This window comes from Gnatocerus cornutus, chromosome 9, assembly GCF_029298725.1.
Source record: "Gnatocerus cornutus isolate USDA-ARS CGAHR chromosome 9, icGnaCorn1.1, whole genome shotgun sequence".
Taxonomy (NCBI): Eukaryota; Metazoa; Arthropoda; class Insecta; order Coleoptera; family Tenebrionidae; genus Gnatocerus; species Gnatocerus cornutus.
In genome coordinates, this window is record NC_142241.1 from 4,187,776 (window position 1) to 4,205,930 (window position 18,155).

Consider the following 18,155-nt stretch of genomic DNA (forward strand, 5'->3'; position numbering starts at 1 on the left):
GTGTCGATTTTCTTGTATCGTACTTTGGTGAAAGGTCGGATGTGAGTGCCATTTCTCATCGTCTTGATTTATTCACCTGCGCCTCGTTTAAGACCAACTTGGAGTGTAGGTAGCTCTATTTTTAACCGAGAATGGAGGATTTTGATTTAGGTTGATACGATAAATTACTTTCAATGGTTATCGGTGGAGGCGTGAACGGTATCATCGTCTTCTGGTGTGTATACAATAAAGCGGTACAAAGGATGATGTGCACGTATTTCACCGAGAAAAACACGTACAGTTAAGTAGACAGTCTGACATTAACAAAGGCACCACGCCAACCTCCATTGTTTAGAGTTTCTCTTGTTTTTAGTTACAATCACTATCTGCCTTCACGAGCCGTATTGAGTTTCCACCCCTTTCTCTCCGACTACGGTTAACATCTTTGAGATCGCTCCTCGATCCAATTACCATAAACTTGTTTCAAAACGCCACTTATAATAGCCATTTTTTGACCAACTAGCTGCATTGACAACGACTCTTCATGCAGACAATAATACAACTGTTGCTTGTCAGCCCGGAATTTGTAAAAGTTGAAATACATGTTTGCGGGAGCATCCCGCATCCCTCCGTCGTAAATTTTTAAAATACTTCCCGAATCTAAATAACACTGGAACTTTAATAAGACGAAACTTCGTAAATAAGGAGCACTCAGAAACTCGTGAAAGTTGAGGAATCTTTGAAACCTTAATTGCAATTTTGCTTATAAGGAACCATGCGATGCCTACCGTGACGCGAAATTGATCGATGGTTCGAGGATTTAAAAAAAATTTAGTTTAAAAAATTATTCCCACTTCGGCTGTATAAAAATAAAGGGAAGCTGTAAATTTTCTTAAAAAGTTTTCTGTATATCCTCCTGCAAGGGTGTATTAGTTTACCTTTCTCCTCAAAGAACGGCAAATTTTCGCTTTGATCTCCGAATAAATATTCAGGACGTACAATTCGAGAATTTCCCCCGTTTTCGTAGATTTATTAAATTTGGCGTTTAAAACGTCCGCTAGCGACAAATTGCACATGACAGAAATGGTGGATGGATGATGAACAATTAATGAAGTGTTCGCTGTATAATTGAACAGAAGACGGAAGTTGCATTCGCTTCGACAGTCGAAACGATTGCAAATTCTCTTTTAACAGTTGGACGGGTAAATGAGGGTGAGAAATGAGATGAACAAGTGCTGTGACATACCGTACTCCGCTCATAGCGTACCTTAGACGACCCTATCTCCCTAGTGGAGATGCCCATCTTCTTGTGCTGGCGTAACTGTACGGGATATATGATCTGGTAGTAATGAGCGCCGATGTTTCTGACCATCTCTTGGTTCTGCGTGTACTCCCGGAGGAGTCGCTCCACCTCTCCTGTAAAATTACAAATCACTTGCTTGATAAATAGTCGAGGCAACAAACAAACACGTTCGGTGCTTATACAGAGTGATCATAAGCAAACAGCGCCGTAGCGTGTATTTTATTACAACATTGGGCAAATATTGAGTTGGCTGTTGACAATATAACGTTAATTCCTGTCAACAAATAAAACCACTAACTTTAATTACGGCAGGACGCCACTAAAACTACACGAATTGATCGATGACAACTGTACATACAGAGTGATCGAAAATAATTCATGTCGTTCTTAGGTTTTATTATTGAGCGTGGAATCTCACAGCCGCCTCCGACGTTCGAATCATTTATGAACGCAGTGTATATGTTACTCCCTTCATTATTTCATAAATAACGACGCAAAGAAATTGCTTTGGAACATTTTTCATTGTCAGACTCGGTGCGAAGCAGGAAAGCGGGTGAAATAACATAAATTCCAAAAATTTACCATCGGATGCAAGCCAACACAACACAATCATAACTTAACCTTACTAGAAAATCATTTTAGCGGCACATTAATACCGAGACCCTTTTTCCATGGTCACCCCACGCACTTTCAACAAGTGAAACGCGACCCTTCGTCGCACACTTGGCTTATTTACCAACTTTATTCTTCTAATTAAAACCAGCGAGCGTTGAAATTTTTACAAATTGCTGCGTCCACCTGTAAGCACGCACGTGATGATGATGCGACACTTTTAACGATTGTCCACGCGGACATCTACATTATCACCACTTTGTAAATGTCGGACACCTGTGGAACGGAAATAAAACACGATCGCCGTAAATTTAATTAGCCACGACCACCGCAGAATCAAGGGCTCAAAATTTAATTAAAAAAAAATTGCACGCGGCGGAGGAAGACGTGGTCGGTACCTGAAAAGGAAAATCGGAAGAGAAGTACATAAATTCGCAATGATCGTCAAAATGAGGATTCGGGTTGGTAATTGGCCCTTTCGTGACCACCGCTCTTTTGCGTGAGGTGTTAAAGAGCGACCGTTATAAGAAGCAAGGTAATAACACAAAGACGAACAAAAAAGAAAAATACCGATGGCATCGCGTCGAAGAGAAGTGGAGCGAATCATGCCGTTTGAAAATAACAAATCCCGCCCATTGTATGCGGCTTTGTTCGATTTGAATCCGCCAATGTTACGTTTTGTACTAGACAGACAATGCGACTCTCACAAAGAATCCCTAATACGTATCGAAAATATACTATCGGTGTCGTTGGTAATTTTACCTTCCTTTGATGTTTTTTTTCCCTTCAGAGTGCCTGCCTTTAATTAAACCCACCTTGATTGAACTAATCGCAAATAATTCCGTGTTACTGGTGGAATTCTGCGGTTCGGTTTGTAAACAGTTGCGGTGAACGCTAGGTAATGAAAGCTCTAGAAAAGCTCGGTCCGACGGATATTAGATTGTTACTGTAACCGCATGTCGTACATACGTGGATGAGTTTGTCGCGTTTTATTATAGCCCGTCGGCAACGGTTAGTTCTAATTGCTTGTTAACTCTTGGCGGAGGAAAAATACCGTTTTATTAATTTAGATCGCAGTTGAATGCACTCTCTCTTATTAACAATGCAGCGTTAATAATCGCACATGGGATAAAATGCTCGAGATTCGACGATTTACGATCCGCGCAAGCACTTTCTGGCTATTATATCTCGGGAGGAATGTTAAAACACACGATTTTAGTTACGGCTTTACTGCATTATCCTTACATAACACCTAATCGAGAATCTCCGTCCGTAATAACTACGCTAATAAGAGTGATGAACTCGCGCTAGTAACCTGAAATTTCCGTGAAAAGCTACAAGAAACTCTAAGAAAACTTTGTATCGGGCTTAAAGTGGCAATATCGACACACGTTTAATTCACTCGGCTCTCCTCACGCATTTTCTGCGAGCCGTAAATTTCTCGTATGTCGTTGGTGTTGCGCTTTTAATTTTGATTTATCTCTCGTTCTTTTTCGTCCATTGCTCGTGTTTTATTTTCGGTGGAGCGTTGTTATTTATGTCTCATTCAAAAAGCCGTTTTTGTTGGTCTAGATAAGTTGCTTTGCACTGGTGCCTTTAGCGGTTTAACTAATAGCGAAGCCGTTTTGTGTCCGCGGTTTCATTACGACTGACGTTCCCTACGGCCCTGTTGGCTTTATCCTGTCATTCCGCAACACCTTGTCTGACATATTCGCGGTGCTATTAAATTACAAAACGCGCGGCAGATGCGGTTTTTTCTTTCCAGGCTAATTTTTAAGAGTCGCGTAATAACACCGCGTTTAATTAATCTCAACGAGAGAGTTGCTACGTCACTCGGAGTTTATTTACGACATTTTCTTGTTCATTTTTCCGACACATATTGCCGATAAAATCGACCCCTGCGGCAAAAAATCTTCCGATTTTTATTGACGGCGGGAGTATTATGTTTTAACGACCTCATTGCTTGTCCAAGCTATAAACACGATGAGGTGCTGTTGCGATCGCGTTGATAAGATGATTTTATACATGAATTATGCATAACAATTTTCCCGTTAACAAACAATAATTTATTTCATGGCTTGGCGAACGAAAACAACAGTGTTACATAAATCCCGGTAATCTTCGAATTTATTAAGTGTGCAGTGGATAATGTGAGGACGATCCTTTATAATTCGACATCTGCTTTTATTTATGGCTCTGGAGCTTATTATGGAGCTTTCCGGGCAAGTTGTCACGATAAAAAAATTGAAAATCCGCAGATAGATTTATTGGAGTGGAAATGGAGCAATATGAAAAAAATGGTGGATGCGCAACTTCGCACTTGGAACTAGTAAAAACAAGTCACTATGGTAATCTGCTTAAAGTTGAAAATGGAGTTCCGATGATGTAGCACAGAGAATGTCTAACCTAAAATAAACTCTGTCGGTAACAAGGCTCTCAGTACGCATTATAGTTGCTTCATTGTATTTGCACAAGAGCGACTCTAGTTTCGTCGCATAAACAGAATCAAGCGAAATCTTGTTTCCATTCAAAGCATTTTATCCTAACAAGATCCTATTGAATTTTCGGCATCTTAACAACATATTAAAATTCGTTAAAGAATGACGAAACTTTGTTAGGAAGTTGTTAATATTTCGTGCGTTACAAGACTTTGATTATATTGACTCAAAGCCAAAGTTTCGCTGTAATATAAAAACTTGGCTGACAACTTGACGAGAGAATATTATCAACTTTCGTCAGACAATGCCGTCCGTGTGAAAAATTCCACCACCACCCCTTGTTATCCGAGGGGGTTAATTACGTAAATTCGATCTCTTATCCGGCTCTTCCATCTCGGCCACTAAAAGCAAACAATTTTGATTTCGTTCCGTTATCCAGCGACGTGCATGTATTATTAATGTGCCGGAGGCGCCCCCTGCCGAGGGGAAATTCGCCAATAAATCGCGAGCTCAGGTAATCTCGCGGCAGACCCAACCACTTTCGGATGAATTAAATATTTGGTGAAGGCACAACTCTCCCTGACGGGCAGATTGATGGCGTCACGCTTCTGACGTGATCACCCGGCAAACAACTGCAATCTAAAAGGGCTAGTACGTGTCTGTCCTCGGGATTAGGCGCTCTCTACACACGGTCCTTCGCATTACTCATGTCGAGCCGGACCTGAACACAGCGGGGATTTTAAGCACTCGAAACTTATAACGTCATCATTGGTTTTAAGAGCCAAAAAGTGGATGTTGTTTCGCCAACTAATGTTTCCAAGATAAGTTTCACTATTAACGATACAACTTTCGACGGGTAAAGTAAGTAAACATGTGAGTTTCCAGATTCAATTTTTCAGACGTTAAGAATCATCGTTCCACTCGGTTCCACATAATTGGATTTCAAAAATAACTTGCATGAGACTTGTTTTCTCACAAAGCGGATTCTGACGTCAGACTCGATATGTACTAAAGTTTCAATATAAGGAACTTTTTGATAAAACTGACTTATTCTCGGAGCGGTTACGAGCCATTAAAAGTAATCTTTCGACGTAACAACTTGTAATATTCTTGAAAAATGTACAATATATTTTATATTGCTACTTGGAATTGAAAGCAACTTTTGCGGAGTAGCTACGACGAATTGTCCAAGTTGGTTAATAAACTTTTAATAGAAAGAGGCTGCGAATATTGCGAAAACCCAAAATTTCCGTTTCGGCGCATCCGCCAATTTTATTCATACTCTTCCAGGCGTTTATTAAACGATGAAATTTACTAGTGTAAAAGTGTACAGTTAAATTGAAGGTTCTAAACTAGTTTTGAACATTCTAGGACCGTAAATTGTGCAGGTGTGCCTCCATTTCCGCTACCATTTAACAAATTCCGACTAAATGGATTCTAAACTTTGATTTTAGTTCGTGCCCAATGTAAACTTTCAATTTTGTGACGTGCAAAAACTAGTGCCATTATCAAGCAAAGTATGTTGCTGACAGTTTATTTGAGTTTAAACATTTCTATAAATATTGGACTTTTCCGTAAGATTAACTCGAAACGCAGCAATAAAATTTCAATGGGGCGATCTCTTCGCAGCGATTTATTTTTCTAACATTAAACTTAGAAAAACATAACGTAAATATCAGAGAGGACTATATTTAAGAAGCGCTCTCGCTAAAAATTTCCAGTCGAATGTTCTTTCTTTGCTTTCGAATAGAACTATAAACGAGCAGTCGGCAAAAATCAAAGCTCCCGATTGAAAATATCAATGTTTACCTTCCTAATAATTCCGTCGGAAGAAAAACCTTCCTTTGATCAGTAATTTGTGTCCGATTCTCTGAAAATTCATCGTCCATACTCCTAATTGTCCTTTGACCCAAATTCGCGTTTGAAACTTGCCATTTTTATACCATCAGTCGCATAAATCGAACTCCATCGCAACCGTGTACACTGCAGTCCAATTCCGGTGATATGTTCACCTGACTGACTCCCCGAAAAACCTCGTTGCTGTTTGTGTATTTTTCCCTCCGCAAGGACGAAATAAGCCTCGACTTTGTCGTTATAATTAAATTCGCCTTAGGTGTGTTAATGAACGACATCGCCAAGGGTCGAGCCATGCCCGGGCTCCACGCATAACAACCCCCAGATTCTCCGGGTCATTTGAGGTTAATGTTTCACATTGGTTTAACGATTACCCCTCGTCATCAAATGTCAGCACTATTGTTCCCCTTCTTGTATTACTCAAAGAACGAGATGCACACGATACAACCAAAAATCGAGCCGTTTTTCACGTTCGATTAATTTGCAAACGAACATCACCTATCGGGAAATTATTCGAACGAAAAACCGCATCTTCCGACCGAATGGAATCATAAATCAAGCGAAATGCAGTTGCTCGCATCTTATCAGTAATAACTCGTGGCTTGTGTGCTCACCGACTATATCAGGGTAGTCAGATGGGAATTCGAATGGCCAAAGGATTCTGTCACGTTGATTAAGTTAGTGCAGCTGCAGACCGATGTGGGACCTAAGATGTCGTAATCTGCATGTTGGAGGAACCCGAAAATGGGGCCCGGGGACGAGCTAGACTCTGTTTTGTCGCGATAAAAGCTATGATTGTTTCATAGATCATTTTTTGTGCGCCTCCGTCATTTTTCATGGCATTTGTGATACTCATTTGCGACAAGAAAATCACCTTTTGAATGTCTAGGCAGTCAAACGTGACATTTTGTTAGTTGGTTTTATTTTGCAAGTTGGTATCGGTGCATAAATGTCAATTGTGTCAATTTGTGTGCCGATTTGAAGGCCAATGACTTTCGAAAATAATAAAGGTAGATTAATTACGAAAAGATACCACAAAGATTTGCTGAAACACATTTAAATTTAAATTAATCTGCAATCGTTTGATTTGAATGGAGTGCTACCAACCTATTACCCAGCTGATGAAATTCCCCTAAATGAGGGAATGAGTGAAACAAATAACTATTATTTTAGGGTTGAAATTGCAGAGGTGCCGCGAAAACACGTTGGTTCGACAACTATTTTGATAGTGTTTGGGGTTTTCGGTACCAAATTTAACCAAAGCGAAAAAATTTAACGAATGCGGGGGTGTAATGTAAATCAACTGTATTATGCAAATACTTATCATTCCAGCCTCAGAACCGCGATAATTCGTCGGGAATAATATCAAACAACCACGACGAAAGCCGGCAGTTAACCGAAAATCTATTGGCGGAAAAACCCATTCGAGTGTAAACAAAGACAAACCTTTTTTGGTAGAAAATGTGAAAAGACGGAAAAGAATTTTATCGTTACCAATTGATGAGCGATTTTTATCAGCGCATCACTAATTAACAGTACAAAACATTTTCATAAAACTAGAAGCGGGACAAGACGTTTAGTGGTAATGAAAGGGAACAATGGGCCCCTAAATGAAAAGAAGTGGGGATAATTTTGACTACCGTTCTATTCGGAGCTGTAAGATTCCGATTTCCAATAAATCCTTCCATCGAAAAAATTTCAAGACAAGCTCAATTTTCCCCATTTAAACTAATTCCAGAATGTAACCGCCTCGCCTGGGATAAAATAGCTCCATATTTGTAATAGTTGTGTTCTATCTGCTATAAAACTCATTCCACGAAGATTACCAAGCAATTCCGTTTGGTAAAACGCTCGGTAAAACGTCTTGATGCATTTTGAAGGCGTCTCAACAGACATCGAACCTTGCGGATCGGCCCTCCAGTTACAAATTACCTAATTCTGTCGGGTTTTGAGCTAAATCATTCTATGGTACCCAATCCTATTGAAATAAATTATACAACCGGATTATATTCGCTCGTCCATTTCCAAATTTGAATAATTGCACGATCGACATTTAATTCTGCATGATGGCTAACATTTTCTGGGCGAGAATAAGAGGCAATTTGGTTATTGGATTTAGTATTATTGTCGGTAGTTTTCCACGTGGGACTTTTCCAGCATACAAATTGCCCTTAAAAAAATATAGTAGAGTAATACTTCAAAGCCATCCATAAATATTAGAGGGCGTAATAACCTTAAAATGCGACCGGAGGGTTTCCATAAAGCATAAAATAGCGAAAAAGAAGGACCATTGGCGATATGCTAAACCCGAGATCATTCAAATCGGATCGCTTGGGCGGATTAAATGTGTTTCACCTGTTTATATAATAAATTCAACGAGTGAACGTGTCTCGGATTAATTTTACAATAAACTCGCTCCGAAGCGAGTCAACGGAAGTAAAATAATTTACGGCGGGCGTTATTTTATTCCATTTTCATGTTAATTGGAGTCCCACTAGTTTATTGTCCAAGAGTTCTAACTCAATTTAAATTACACAGTGCGACAAGAAGGGGGCGGATTGAACCCAAACAGCGAGATTTTACACCTGTTTGACGTAATAAATAATGTTCCTCGGCAAGAAAATGTGGCACTATTCCTTTTCGTGCTGTTGTACATTGTACGTCATTTATTAGCAAGAGGGGTAAGCAGAGAGTTTTATACACACTACGTTCTACCTTTAGCCAACAATCACAAACATTCACAACATCAAAGAGAAAGAAATGTTGGAAAGAGCGTGTTTACTCACCAGCCGGGCTTTCTTCGATCCAAAATGATTCATCCAAAGTATAATCGGCTTCTGAAATGGATAAGGAAAGTGCATTAGACAAAGCAGTCATGTGTGTGTGTGTAAAAAGGACAAGAGTTGTGTACATTAAGTGCAATAAAACAATACTCGCTTTACCGTCGACGAAACATACAATGCGATTAGAGTTGCACATCTCAAAAGAACCGAACGTAAAGCCAACGACTGCATGGACGAGATCTTACGAAACAAACAAATAAATGAAATATGTAAAGTGTATTGATTCTCGGCAGGGAGCTTTGTGGATTTAAGGCAAAAACGTAATGGCGTCGGATTCGAATGTATTTGCGTATGTTGGTGGAATATATTTACTACATAAATTTCTTATTTTGTATCAATAAGTAAATGTTTCATCGACTCTTCGAGTTCATTTGAATAGAAAGAATCCTCCGAGACTCGAGCCAAGGTCGTGCGAGCAATAGAACACTTTTTCAGAACTATAACGTCGGAAAATAGCTCCGAGGTGTCTATTAAAAATGTATTACCCGAGCATATTCGTGCTGAAAGAAGTACAAAGGGTCTGTTGATCACGTGTGTACAAATAACGAGCTTATTTTATGGTCTAGTGACTCAAAGGATAGTAGAAAAAATTGAAAAAATATCATAGATAGTCTAAACTGGTTTTTGGGAAAAGTTTTTTTAAACTGTTTTTATACATTATCACCAAAACTACAAGAAAAACTCGGCTACTTGTAAAAGTAAAACAAGGTATCAAACTAGTTTCACGATTAGTGCACCAACACAAACCATAAAATTTCAAGAAACATCAACTTTTTATGAACTGAAAAACCATAAAACACCACATAGTAAATTTTCCATACACATAACATCTTTTTCCTTTATACCTCCTAAGCTATAACAGTCGAACGGTCTTGTCTTCAGGTGCAGCAAACTTTCAACATAAAAACCTTTTCCTACTTTGGTAAGAAATCGCTACCACTTGATAGTAATAGGATTACTGAGTTTGTAGAGCGACTACTCTACGCAAGCTCTTTTATTAAAGGTGAACACTCAAAAAAAACCTGCCAGAATGAGAGGTTAATTTTGACGCCTACACAGCTCGCTGTCAAATTAGATTTTCTTTAAGCTGCAGCATCACCCTCGATTAGATAATCTTGTGATTTCGAACAGCGGCAAGCACTTTCCCTTAAAATGATCGTTTTGGGGGAATATTATGTCCCACGCAATTCTGAAAAATATTTTTAGGTTTCAGGCACCTGCTGATTCGGCAATGTTTCATGGTTCCTATAAATCCTCGCGATCTCGATCACATTCCGTTTAAAGAAAAAAATCCCGTTGTCTAAGTGGCGCCCTAAATCCGTAAAAAATAACTTTGGAAGCTGTTATGGAATTAAATGAGTTTGCTGAAAAGCTCCCGTTTCTCGGATTCCTCAGGAATTGGTCCTGTAATGAAATACGTGAGCGATGCATCGTTTTTTCCGATAGTCACGTTTTTGTCTTCTATAACCTTAAAGTGAAACGGCATTTTTCTTGTGTAACTAAAAGTAACATGTTGGACAAACACTCTCAAGTATTATAAATGGATTGAGAATTATTTGAGTAGCATGTAACGATAATCCGACAAGTTGATGGATCATTTTGGAACATTAGTGGCTCTGTGACATGCAAAGCGATGATAAATCGTCGTTTAAACTGACCAATTTCGAAATTTCACGTCTTGCAAAGATGAACTTGGAAAAAGGGCCAATTTTACCAAAGCTTGGATAATAGGGATCGGGACGATGTCTTTATCTAGCGGGGCATCGCTGATGGAACATTGCATACGTGACCGGATTACAGTTATTACGTTTTAACTCTGTTCACTGATCTGATGCAAGAGATATGTTGCCATGGAACTTGGTCGGATGCAAGCACCTTGATCGCGACCGCGGAAATTCTCGCTATTTTGCTTTTTCAAATGGCTTTTCCTCGCTACTTTCATTATGTATAAACTTTCGTCTAACTTAATAAAGCTGATTGATTTTTACTCCTGGAATTCACAATAAATCGAGCTTCAAAATTTAAATTTAATTTGTGTGCTTTGCCGGTGGGGGCGGCCTCAACCACGCACAACATTTTATGAGATGTTTACACAATTTCCATTCCGATTCAAAGAAGTCGTTTTAATTTAATTTCGTACAGGTAAGCGACCGCAAAGGGCAAACGATGTTGCGAAATCCCTGATTCTGCACGACTTGTTCAAATCACCGTCACGAAGAAGAGTTAAGTGACGCCAATTAGGAAAGGTGTCAAGTCAACAAAAAAGTCAACAAAATGGCGCTGCTGCCAGAACTCAACTCGATAATCTCCAAGAAAGAAGGAAAATAATTCCGAACTGCAGATGTTTCTCGTGGAGCAGGTGTTTAGCTATCATTGCGGCCGAAACATGTCCGTTAAAAACAAATCTGCTTGTAATATTCCTTTTATTCTTGTTTTACGATTCTGTAACTTTATTTTTCCGCGGAATATCTAATAAATCCATTCCTGTGCAATATCTTCAAGTTTGGTGGAAGTCTTTATTTCCATTTCTCCCCAAATTTATTAGCATCATCATCATTTTACGGTTCTAGTTTACATTTTTGGGAATCCCGCAGTTTCGCCTCCGATCGTGAAAAAACTTTGCACCTCCGGAACAGTTATGAAATTAAACGAGCTTCCGATGAAGGAAAAATCCACATTCTTTCGACTTTATTATTGCAGACGCGGGTGGGTTTTGTATTTTAAAACAGGACCTCGGAGTCTCAACTTCTTTAGTTCTCAACTTTGTTACAACAAATGCAAATTGGAGTCTAGAAACTTTAAATTAAAACCCGGACGTGATGTAGTATCTTAAATATGTCACTTGGTTGTTTATGGGTCGAATTCATGATAAAAATTTAAATTAACAAAACCAACTAATCGGAACTAAGGAATTCGCTGTGGAAGAAATAAATAAATTTGAGCGCGCACCTCAAAGTACGATGTCCGATCGATATAGGAATTATATTGAAATTCCCGGCATTCCCCAGTCAATTTGAAGCATTGTTTTACCATTAGCGAAGTGTTCCAACAATGCGAACTTACGTGCCTTTCTTATTGCCAACTAATTTAGGGACCATTGTTATCATAAAATGCACAATTTCGACGAAAAATTCGACAGCACAGAATGGAGGCCATCTATAAAAGTTGAGATACCATCAATTAATTTTAACAAAGATTCAATCAAGCCAATCATTATCTACGCAATGGATTAGGGGAAAATATTCTCAAGCTCGAAGAAAAAGAGTTTTCTTCATCAGATCAATATCTGAAAAAGTTGGAAATGACATGCCCACGTCCTCGTAGTTTATTTAAATTTTTGATCACGGAAAAGTTCGCCCTAGAGGCTGTATAAATTAATAAACTCGTTCAATTTTTTGTAATAATTGAAGTTGGAACGTGGAATTTTCAACGTCTCCCATTTCCATTAAAATCCATTAAAGATACTTAAAGTGTTCACAAAAATCAAAGTTTGGAACGGAAGAAACATTAGCCTTAACCCAAAAGTGCATTCAGCATCAATTACTTTGTAACAAAGCTCCTAAAATTCGTTCAATTCTTGCGATTTCTGCTCAGATATTGGCCTCGGTTTGTTATCGTAATAATGGAGAATGGCTCCCTTCCAATTTTCCGTTTGTGTCGTCATTTTTTCCTCGCAAAATAATAGGGAAAAACGGTAAACAATTTTAGGTTAACAAGGTTTTTATTACAATTCCGAGACATGAGTGCATGAATAATTCCACAGCTCCTTATGTAATATACTTTGTACTTATATCATGGAACCGCCCTGACGTTTAAAATTTTTATGAAGCCAAGCCACAGAAGCTACGACGGACGGAGTTGAAAATTTTTAAATGAATTCATCCAACTTTCGCGTCGGTGTAATTTCTGAAAGTTTCACGCAATCGGCCACGATTCATGAATATTTTTCAGCGACTACTTCTCGAGCCGTTAAACAGGAATATTACATAAATCATGTTAACTCTAGCTAATTTGTCGTTTTGACGAGCTAACTTCACACGACGTGTACATGTTATATTTATACAGGGACGGTCTTAATGAGCTTGTTTATTGAGGATGCGATTTATGTTATTCTAGTCCGTTGTTGACGTTATTTATGAGTGAATGAGCAAAATTGTAGTTGTTATTAACTTAATGTGTTGTTGAGCTCAAAACTCGCGCCAATCTAGACGCAGAATGACATTAAATTTAACTAATTCTGCGACGCATTTGTGTCGCTGGGGAAACGGGACCAGAAATGGAACCATTTCAACTAACTGAATCCTGGGAGAAAATACAGAGTGCAACTTGGCTTTCTCGTTGAAAAAAAGAAAGCTAATGAAACCTCATATCGTTGCAGTTTTAACCACAACAAAGTTTCTGCTTGTTACCACCCATGATGAGAAAATGAAAAATAAATTCCAACCGAGCCGAAGTCGTACATCAGTAATCCTGCTACAGCTCAAACCTGCTGGTTGCCAACTTTGAAGTATGACATTAATGTCAGCTATAATAGCTTGGATATAAGCCAGCTCTTGCATCTTCATTTGTTCCGTGATGTCAGAAATTGCTGGGAGAACTTTGAACAAAGTCGGACTAGACCGCGTAGGTGTAATACAAAAATGAAATCCAATGAAAGACGTGCTGACAATAGGCGGACAACAAAAGAGAAATTGGAGTGCACAAGATCATTTATTTTGTAGTGAGCTTCAAGTTCCTCAAGTCCCTTAAGAAGTGTTTAACTGTCTAGCAATCATTTTTTTAATTTGTGTGATGGAGTCGCAGTGCGGTTCGCGTAATTATAAAATTTACTAAATTTATACGGAACTGAGTTAATTTGAATGCAAATGCGGGCGGTTTTTCGCGGTTTTATGTCAGTCCTTTTAGTGGCCATTTGTATGTTTATGTTGCAGAATCACAAATTTTTTTTTCTTAATGGGATGAAAGTTCGTCTCGTCAAAGGATTTCATTCACGGGTGCACATATTTCAGCTCCATCGAACGAGTTCGGATTCAATTTTCGTCCGGAAATAAATTAGACGAGCATAACAGCGGTCACTTAAGAGGTTTTTCAAAGGATTATTGGATTTGTGAGGACGAGCATACGATGCACCATCTCGACGGTTTCTGGGTCGAGAAGTTGAAAATATCGCTGTTTGAAATTATAGAGGAATGCACAAGAAGCGTTGCAGTTAATGGCAATCTAAAATGAGCACTGACGCGGATAACAGAAATGCTCGCGTTACTCGTATTCCTAGTATAGAAATCTAATGTACCTGTCGAGGGTTGAGTAGGTGATTCATAATACGCTAAGACGTACACAATCCTATTATTCCGAGTTGGCACAGTTGGCAATCTTGAGTGTGCTTGGTATTCAAAGACGTGCGTCTGCAATGATGGAATGAATCCGTATTCGGCGGAAGGTTTTTACGGGACAGGTGTGCAACCACCGGAGTTCATGATTCAATTTTGGAAAGAGAGCCCGTTGCACAGACTTACATCCAAAGACAACTCTTGGCACCTGAATATGAATAGGCAAACACATTTTACAACTACAAGAGTTTGTTAAGGTGCCACGATTGATTTACATGACTGCCTTCACAAATGTGAGAATAATTCACGGTGAAGCCAGCTGGAAAAATGTAACTAGTTTGTTCCTGGAACGTATCTACGTTATTTGAAAGAGCAAAGTAAAGTTATCCTTTCGAAAGAGATTTGTGAGCACGGAAAAGGTCAATATTATGAAACATAAAATTGTGTTGAACTAGAACGTAAACTGCACAAGTTGTTCCGCTTGTTCTCGAAAGGAGTTGATCTCAGCATCAACGTTACTGCTTTTGTCTTTACCCACACTGCACTCAGTAAATATTAGATTGTCTTTCCGCAGTCTCTAGATTTTACCTTTTTAGCATCGATAAATGAATGGAATTTCAAATTAAAGAGGACTAATTAAATAAAGTGCATGCACCATTTATAACATGAAATGTATTAGCTAGGTATTCTCCTATTCTAGTTTGCATTTATATTTTACTGTAAATAGACACCAAAATTAGTTTCCAACTGAAATACGAGCGAGGTCGCGTCCAAGTTAATTTCAAACTTTATTAATTTCAAGCTTAATTACATTAAAAATCAATACAGCATTAAAAATATTTGATTCTATGAAAAATATATAAAACTACAATTTCATTCCAACTTACCACCCTCAACTAACAAAGGAAGGTTTGCTTTTCTAGTTTTATGCCTTTCACAAATAGAATCAGAGTAGTGGAAAACAAATTTAGTCAAATAAAAATCTCTACTTTTTTTAAGGTCTTTGAGAAAAACCATCATCGATCGTTAAAAAGTTGTTTATAATGCACAACCGCCGCATTCGCGAACGACAGGAAGCAAATATGTTCCTCACGTTGCAACAAGCTTAAGAGTAATTCATATGGGAAAAGATTCCCAACAAAAATAGCAAAAGCCACGACAGCGGCAACTCATTTGTTGTAGTTTCTGCCAGGCAGGAAAAATTGCATTTGAAAAGGCCACGAATTTTCTTCGTTGAAATTAACTGTTCAATTCAAAGTCCGAATTCAGTTTAGTGCAAGAGCAAATTAAAAATTTCAGTCACAACGACCCTCTGTCAATATAAATGAATTTGTGTGTATGGGAATTTATTTAATTTATGTCGGATAATCATCATTAGTCGAGCGCACTCACAATTTCAACAATAAATATAACGAATGTTTATGTAGAGTTTTATCAACTGCATGATGTTTCCCGTGTCAGCTTGATGTCCGTTGTTGTAGATAATCATAATTGTTGGGAGATTGATGTGTTTGAATTTTCAAATAAATAAAAAATCCCGTCGGAAATAAATTGGGGGTAAAGTGTCGACGCACTAAAATAACCGATCGATGCTTCATTAGGCGCATTGAGAAGAGTCCGACCCTGGTCACAGAAAGATTACGAAGTGGCTACTTGTTGCTTGATTATTTTTTTCGTCGTTTCGGCTTTCGCAAGGTACGTTGTACGGACATAAAGTTCACGTTTAGACCCGTGTACTGGATTACGGTGATCCGTGTGCATCGCGATAAGTCCGGTTTGAATATTAGGATCGAAATAAAAAAGTTCCGGGGATGCTTAAACGGACCGAATTAAAGTTTCATCCGCACTTAAGTTTCAATTCGTCGGAAATTTCCCTCGGCAATTTGCTGGCATGGCGGCTTGCGGTCTGCAAGAGGTAAGTTAATGGTAACCATCATTTAGCAAGGGAATTGTGTGGTGGAAATGAGTCTTCGTCACGCGGCGTTTTAACGGCCTTATTAGACTTGGGACGTGTGTATGTGTGCGTGTGTACTTGAAAGTTTTAACAGCAGTTTACTTACGCGTCTTAGGCTTAATTAAAACCGGCGACTTTGTGCCACAGGTTCGATTCAGAATCCAAACGCTTTGCCAGTCCTTAACACGGTAAAGCGTAGGAATTCTAAACCGAAACACGGCAAAAACCCTCTTCACTCACTAGTAAACAATCAAATCAACAATTCAAAAACTAATCACGTGGGTATTGTTAATTAAAAAATTGATTTGTTGCCCTACAGTTATGGAAATATGTTAAACAAACACAATGGCTGACCGGAGGCGGCAACTAGGCATGAATACAAATACGAATTTTTGCCACTGATGAACCGGGATTTAATGGGAGCAAAGCTGGCACACGTCAAATAATTTTTCAACTTTCTATAATCGATCACAACCGTTGAACTTTTGAACAACGAAATGCACTTTTTCAGACTTGTCATTAAAACTGACGAGTGCAGTTGTCACTTCCAAATGGCGAACTTCTTTGAACACGTCATTGTAGGCGAAAATGAAGGTATAAAAGTCGAGGGTACTTTGACGAATAGGTGCACGGAGATGAGAAGCAAAGCGTCCACTGCTGGCGACAGTTTTAAAATTAAGCAGAGAAAACTCAATTTTCTCTTTTTGGGTCCTCTTTGTTTAGCTAAAAGAAATTTCTTCTTTTTTACGAAACAAACACTTTTCAGTTCTCATGGCTTTAATTTTAAAAGCTCAAAAACCGCCACCCCCGTTTTGTTTGCCGGTCAATCGAACGAATTGTGTGAAGAAAAAAGGACAAAACTGACAATTTATTATTGATCTGGAAATGTACTGCGAATTGCATTTGGGTCGTGGATTCATGTTTTTCTTTATTAAAAAAAAAGTATTGTATTGTGTTCTATTGCGACCGATAATGTCCATTCGACACTGGACAAAGGTCACGCTAATGCCCATGTCCCGATGTATCCGCATTATTTACCGCAGGAAGTCAATGGAGGAATAAAGTTCCTTTTTTTATGAAATACATACGAAAAAAGTAATCAAGGAGTGTCTGTTTTTCTCTGGAGACAGGAAGCCGCACCTTAAATTATCGTCGGTCCTATCCCGGTTAAGTGCAAAGTTCCCAAGTTTACGAAATTTATGTATACGAATGCAGTAAATGTTGATTATTATACCCAAAGTGGTACTTTTTTCCGCCCTCTGAAATTAGGTTGGTTTGTTTAGGCATGTTCCTGGGACAGAGTGAATTTCGTCTCACATAAATTTGATCCGCACCTGAAGAAATAATTCCCCTGTATAAATTCCGCTCTAATGCCCGTATCATTAGAGTTGTAGTCCCTGAACCATCGTTAGGATTAGGTTTCTAAAGGGTCCCATGTGGAGAGCGTTAATTTGGCTCAACTTCCTCCCGCTGTAAATATGACAATGATTATTTTAATCCCTGTTTAATCTCGTGTAAGAAACTTCCTTAAAAAATCCTAAATTACCCATGCACGACCTCCTTCAGTCGCGTTTAAATGACACTTGGGAGATATTCGATAATGAAGGCGATTTAAGAATCCGTCTGAATCATAATTAAATCTGAGTTTAACATCAAACTTTTTTAAAGAAAATCGGATTCTTCCCTCTTCGAGCAAACTTTCAGCGGGGATATCTCAGAGTTTTAAAAGTTTTTCGAGACGGTTTAACACTCATCCTTATCTCTTGACTGCTTCGTGTCGGACCAGGGCCGGACTCAATCAACAACGAGCTCATTACTAATTTATTTTTAAAAAGACCGCTT

General features: G+C 38.7%; 1 protein-coding gene across 10 annotated transcripts in view; it reads right to left on the reverse strand.

The window, feature by feature from the left end:
• mmd (disintegrin and metalloproteinase domain-containing protein mind-meld) overlaps positions 1–18,155 on the reverse strand; it is a 133,461-nt gene that overhangs the window by 42,894 nt on the left and 72,412 nt on the right. For 8 of the 10 annotated variants that reach the window (XM_088044960.1, XM_088044968.1, XM_088044966.1 and 5 more), the window contains exons 2-3: positions 8,973–9,023; positions 1,226–1,395 (exon numbers count right to left, since the gene is read on the reverse strand). In XM_088044960.1, the coding sequence (XP_087901086.1) occupies positions 1,226–1,395; positions 8,973–9,023 (221 nt within the window). The remainder of the gene's footprint in view (positions 1–1,225; positions 1,396–8,972; positions 9,024–18,155) is intronic. The other 2 variants (XM_088044963.1, XM_088044965.1) reach the window with 2 other exon arrangements.